Here is a 6,140-nt window from a genome sequence, read left to right on the forward strand (position 1 = left end):
CGTGTGGAATCATGAAATTCCGGGATGGAAGCTTAAATCCCATCCCATTCCAAGCCTGACACCTTCCATGATCCAGGGAATTCCTGGAATTGTTTGAAATGCCACAAAGCCATGGGATCTGAGGCATGGAATTCTGGGATGGAAGCTAAAATCCAATCCCATTCCAACTCTGATGATCCAGGGAATTCTTGGAATTGTGGAAAGTGCCACAAAACTGTGGGATCCGCCGTGTGGAATCATGAAATTCCGGGATGGAAGCTTAAATCCCCTCCCATTCCAAGCCTGACACCTTCCATGATCCAGGGAATTCTTGGAATTGTGGGAAGTGCCACAAAGCCGTGGGATCTGCAGGGTGGAATTCCGGGATGGAAGCCTAAATCCAATCCCATTCCAACTCTGACGATCCAGGGAATTCTTGGAATTGTTGGAAGTGCCACAAAACTGTGGGATCTGAGGCATGAAATTCCGGGATGGAAGCTTAAATCCCATCCCATTCCAACCCTGACACCTTCCATGATCCAGGGAATTCTTGGAATTGTGGGAGGTGTCACAAAGCCGTGGGATCTGCAGTGTGGAATTCCAGGATGGAAGCTTAATCCCACCCCATTCCAACCCTGACACCTTCCAATATCCAGGGAATTCCTGGAATTGTTGGAAATGCCACAAAGCCGTGGGATCTGAGGCATGGAATTCTGGGATGGAAGCTTAAATCCCATCCCATTCCAACTCCGAAGATCCAGGGAATTCCTGGAATTGTTGGAAGTGTCACAAAGCCGTGGGATCTGAGGCATGAAATTCCGGGATGGAAGCTTAAATCCCATCCCATTCCAAGCCTGACACCTTCCATGATCCAGGGAATTCTTGGAATTGTGGGAAGTGTCACAAAGCCGTGGGATCTGCAGGGTGGAATTCCGGGATGGAAGCCTAAATCCAATCCCATTCCAACTCTGACGATCCAGGGAATTCTTGGAATTGTTGGAAGTGCCACAAAACTGTGGGATCTGAGGCATGAAATTCCGGGATGGACACTTAAATCCCATCCCATTCCAACTCCGACGATCCAGGGAATTCTTGGAATTGTTGGAAGTGCCACAAAACTGTGGGATCCGCCGTGTGGAATCATGAAATTCCGGGATGGAAGCTTAAATCCCATTCCAACCCCGACACCTTCCACAATCCCAGGAATACTTTGGACACTTCCAGGGAATTCTCTGGGAATTCCAGCCCAGCCCCTCCCCACCTTCCTAGGGAAGAATTCCTTCCCAAAATCCCAAATATCCCCGGTGGTTCCAAGGATCCCTGGGTCACAGGAACCCCATGGAATGCTCAGGGCTGGAATGGGTGGGAAAGGACCTGGAGAGAATTCCTGCCTGGAAAAGCTTTTCAATCCCTGTTCCTGGCGGGATTTTAAATCCCTGTGGATTTTGGGGGAGGGGGGGCATGGATCCTGGAATTCTCTGATTCCAGAGGGTTTTCCACCCTAAATAATTCCATCATCCCTCCTGCTTCCCCCAGACCTTTTCCCCCCTCTGGCTCTTCCCAGAAATCCCACCCCAATCACTTTTCTGTCTCCTTAATTCCCAAAATTCCAGGCCGGGATGGCCCCAGAGCCGCTCCAGAGGCCGAGATTTTTCCAGCAGGGATTTTTCCCATCCCTGCCAACCTCCACCCCCCCCGTTCCCAGCAATCAAATCTCATTCCCAGCGTGGATTCCCAGCCGCTTTTATCTTTAACCTTGGACTCCCAGCCTTTGGAAAACACGGCTCCAAAGGTTTCTCATTCCACAGGAAAAAAACACCTTTTTTTCCCTTTTATTTTTCTCTTTTTTTCTTTTTTTTTTCATTTTATTTTTCTTTTTTTCCCCCTTTTTTCTTTTTTTTTTTTTTTCTTTTTTTCCTTTTTTTTTCTTTTTTTTCTTTATTCTTTTTTCCTTTTTTTATTTTTCTTTTTTTTTCTATTTTTGCCCCTTTTTAAATTTTCTTTCCTTTTCTCCCCCTTTTTCTTCTTTTTTTAATTTTTCTCCCCCCTTTATTTTTTTTCCCTTTTTTTTTTTTTTTCCCTGTTGTTCGGCTTTCCTTGGATAATTTTTAGATTTCTCCCGCTTCCCATGACGGGATTTTTTTTTTCTTCTTTTTTGTTTTCTTTTTTTTTTTAATTTTTTTTTGGGGGGGGGGGGGGGGGGGAGGGGCACCACACGACTCCCGGAACGTGAAAAAAACCGGGAATGTTGGAGCGGGTGAAAAACTGGGAGGGAAAGGCTTCGGTGGGCGCTGCCCCCCCCGGAAAAATCCCGGGGATTCCTCGGGAACGCCATTCCCGAAGGAAACGGGAGAGCTGCATATTGGAATTTCGGGGATCCCGGCACCCCAAAATTCCCGCCGGGACACACCCGGCGCGGCTGGGGGCGGCTCCGGGCCGGGAGAGGCCGGGCCAGCACCGGGAACCTCCCCCGGAGCTCATCCCATCCCGCTCCGCCCTCCGAGAGCCCCGGGAATATCAGGAACACCGGGATGTCGCAGGAAGCCGAGCGGGGCCCCCTGCGCCGCCTGCAACGGAGGAGGGCGCGGTGCAAACGGTGCCAGGGCCGATCCGCCAGGTGAGACCCCCCCACCCCCGGTACCGGGGACGCGGCCCGCGGCACCCCCGGAACCGGCACCGGCACCGGGAAGGGCCGGGAGACTCCGCGGTGCCACGTGGAGCGGTGCCGGGGTGCGGGGACGGAGCTGGGCCGGGGGTGGGGAACCGGGAGCGGGCACCGGGATTGGGGGAGCGGGCACCGGAGTGGCCCCGGGATGGGGGACACAGCTGGGCTGAGGGATCGGAACCGGGACCGGGCACCGGAGTGGCCCCGGGATGGGGGACACAGCTGGGCTGAGGGATCGGAACCGGGACCGGGCACCGGAGTGGCCCCGGGATGGGGGACACAGCTGGGCTGAGGGATCGGAACCGGGACCGGGCACCGGAGTGGCCCCGGGGTGGGGGAACGGGGGTGGGGAACCGGGAGCGGGCACCGGGATTGGGGAACCCGGCACCGGAGTGGCCCCGGGATGGGGGACGGAGCTGGGCCGGAGGTTGGGAACAAGGACTCGGTACCGGGATTGGGGGAGCGGGCACCGGAGTGGCCCCGGGGTGGGGGACCGCAGATGGGGGAGCGGGACCGGGCACCGGAGTGGCCCCGGGGTGGGGGGACAGAGCCTGGGCCGGGGGTTGGGAACCGGGAGCGGGCACCGGGATTGGGGGAGCGGGCACCGGAGTGACCACGGGGTGGGGGACGGAGCTGGGCCGGAGGCTGGGAACAAGGACTCGGTACCGGGATTGGGGGAGCGGGCACCGGAGTGGCCCCGGGGTGGGGGACCGCAGATGGGGGAGCGGGACCGGGCACCGGAGTGGCCCCGGGGTGGGGGGACAGAGCCTGGGCCGGGGGTTGGGAACCGGGAGCGGGCACCGGGACTGGGGGACCGGACACCGGAGTGGCCCCGGGATAGGGGACAGAACTGGGCTGAGGGACTGGGGGACCGGTACCGGAATGGCCCCGGGGTTGGGGGGACAGAGGTGGGCCGGGGGTTGGGAACAGGGACCGAGCACCGGAATGGCCCCGGGATGGGGGACCAGGGGTAGGGGAGCGCGATCGGGCACCGGAGCGGCCCCGGGGTGGGGGGACAGAGGTGGGCCGGGGGTTGGGAACCGGGACCGGGCACCGGAGCAGCCCCGGGGTTGCGGGTGCCGGGAAAGGAGGGGGTCCCGGCACAGGAGCAGCCCCGGGACTGGAGGTCTGGACACCCGGGGCTGCCCCGGCTTGGGGGGACATCGGTCCGGGCCCGAATTTGGGGAACCGGGGCTGCCCTGGGGACCGGGCACCGGGGAGAACCCCGGGGTGAGGGTCCAAATCCAGGTCCCGGTCAGAGAGTCCAGCTGCGGTCACCGGGACTGTCCCGGGGGAGAAAAGGGGGGGATCCGGTCACCGGAGCAGCCCCGGAGGAGGGGACCGGGATCGGGATATGTGGGCCGGAACCGGGCACCGGAGCTGCCCTGGGAGAGGGCGGGGGGAGCTGGATCCGGGCACCGGGGGAGCCCCGAGCTGGGGAGACCGGGGCGATCCCGGGGCGAGGGTCGAGAACCGGAGCAGCCCCGAGTTTGGGGGACCGGGACCGGGACGTGGGGACCCAGAACCGGGCACCGGGACTACCCCGAGTTTGGGGGACCGGGACCTGGGGACCCAGAACCGGGCACTGGAGCAGCCCCGAGTTTGGGGGACCGGGATCTGGGGATCCAGAACCGGGCACCGGGACTACCCCGAGTTTGGGGGGGACCGGGATCTGGGGACCCAGAACCGGGAACCGGAGCAGCCCCGAGTTTGGGGGACCGGGATCTGGGGATCCACAACCGGGCACCGGAGCAGCCCCGAGTTTGGGGGACCGGGATGGGGGGACCCAGAACCGGGCATCGGGGCTGCCCCGAGTTTGGGGGACCGGGATCTGGGGATCCAGAACCGGGCACCGGAGCAGCCCCGAGTTTGGGGGACCGGGATGGGGGGACCCAGAACCGGGCACCGGGGCTGTCCCGAGTTTGGGGGACCCGGACGAGGGGATCCAGAACCGGGCACCGGGACTACCCCGAGTTTGGGGGAACGGGACGTGGGGATCCAGAATCGGGCACTGGAGCAGCCCCGAGTTTGGGGGACCGGGATGGGGGGACCCAGAACTGGGCACGGGACGACCCCGAGTTTGGGGGACCGGGATCTGGGGACCCAGAACCGGGCACTGGAGCAGCCCCGAGTTTGGGGGATCGGGACGTGGGGATCCAGAACCGGGCACGGGGACTACCCCGAGTTTGGGGGAACGGGATGTGGGGATCCAGAACCGGGCACTGGAGCAGCTCCGAGTTTGGGGGAACGGGATTGGGGGACCCAGAACCGGGCACCGGGGCTGCCCCGAGTTTGGGGGACCGGGATGTGGGGACCCAGAACCGGGAACCGGAGCAGCCCCGAGTTTGGGGGACCGGGATGTGGGGATCCAGAACCGGGCACCGGAGCAGCCCCGAGTTTGGGGGACCGGGATGGGGGGACCCAGAACCGGGCACCGGGGCTGCCCCGAGTTTGGGGGACCGGGACCTGGGGGTCCAGAACCGGGCACCGGGACTGCCCCGGGCGAGGGTCTCGGTCCAACCCCGGTGCTGGGGGAGTCCCGGCCGCTTTTGCCGCCGTCCCCGCGGGCCGGAACCCCCCCGGCAGCGGCCCCGGGGCGGTGTCAGCGGGGCGGGACGGAGCGCGGGCTGAGTCACCGGCAGGAAACCGAGCGGTTGCATCAGAAGCGGAGCCGTTGATCCGGTCGGGGCAGCTGGGAAGGGGGGAGGAAAAAAAAAAAAAAAAAAAAAAAAAAAAAATCCCATTCCCCCCCCATCCAAAATAAAATCCCTCCCCGCAGCATGGAAAAAGGCAGCGAGCCCTGCTCCAGCAGCTCGGCATCAGCTCCATCCAGCAGGCCGGGCTTCAAGGAGGAGTTGCTGTGTCCCATCTGCTACGACCCTTTCCGGGAAGCCGTGACGCTGCCGTGCGGGCACAACTTCTGCAAGGGCTGCATCAGCAGGTCGTGGGAGAACCAGCGGCACGCGTGCCCGCTGTGCAAGGAGAGCTCCTCGCTGGAGGAGCTGCGCGTCAACCACACCCTGAAGAACCTGGTGGAGCTGATCCTGAAGGAAGAGGGGCAGCGGCAGAGCCGGGGCGCGGCGCTCTGCGCGCTGCACCAGGAGGAGCCCAAGTTCTTCTGCCTGGAGGACAAGGAGCTGGCGTGCTTCGCCTGCCAGAGCTCCCGGCAGCACGAGGGGCACAAGATGAGGCCGGTGCAGGAAGCGGCGGCGGATTTCAGGGTGAGGGATTGGATGGATGATGGATGGATCCATGGATGGATGGATGATGGATGGATGGATCCATGGATGGATGATGGATGATGGATGATGGATGGATGATGGATGGATGGATGGATGATGGATGGATGGATGGATGGATGGATGGATGGATGGATGGATGATGGATGGATGATGGATGGATGGATGATGGATGGATGATGGATGGATGGATGGATGGATGGATGGATCCATGGATGGATCCATGGATGGATGGATCCACTGATGGATGGATGGAT

The 6,140-nt window shown here is 61.3% G+C and overlaps 1 protein-coding gene across 1 annotated transcript in view; it reads left to right on the plus strand.

Moving 5' to 3' along the window:
* Nucleotides 1-2,239: 2,239 nt before the first annotated feature.
* Nucleotides 2,240-6,140, plus strand: part of TRIM35 (tripartite motif containing 35) — an 11,831-nt gene continuing 7,930 nt past the window's right edge. Inside the window, exons 1-2 of the mRNA XM_053939469.1 lie at nucleotides 2,240-2,596; nucleotides 5,424-5,865. Of these exons, the coding sequence (XP_053795444.1) occupies nucleotides 2,511-2,596; nucleotides 5,424-5,865 (528 nt within the window). The 5' untranslated portion in view covers nucleotides 2,240-2,510. The remainder of the gene's footprint in view (nucleotides 2,597-5,423; nucleotides 5,866-6,140) is intronic.

This window comes from Vidua chalybeata, chromosome 3, assembly GCF_026979565.1.
Source record: "Vidua chalybeata isolate OUT-0048 chromosome 3, bVidCha1 merged haplotype, whole genome shotgun sequence".
Classification (NCBI taxonomy): Eukaryota; Metazoa; Chordata; class Aves; order Passeriformes; family Viduidae; genus Vidua; species Vidua chalybeata.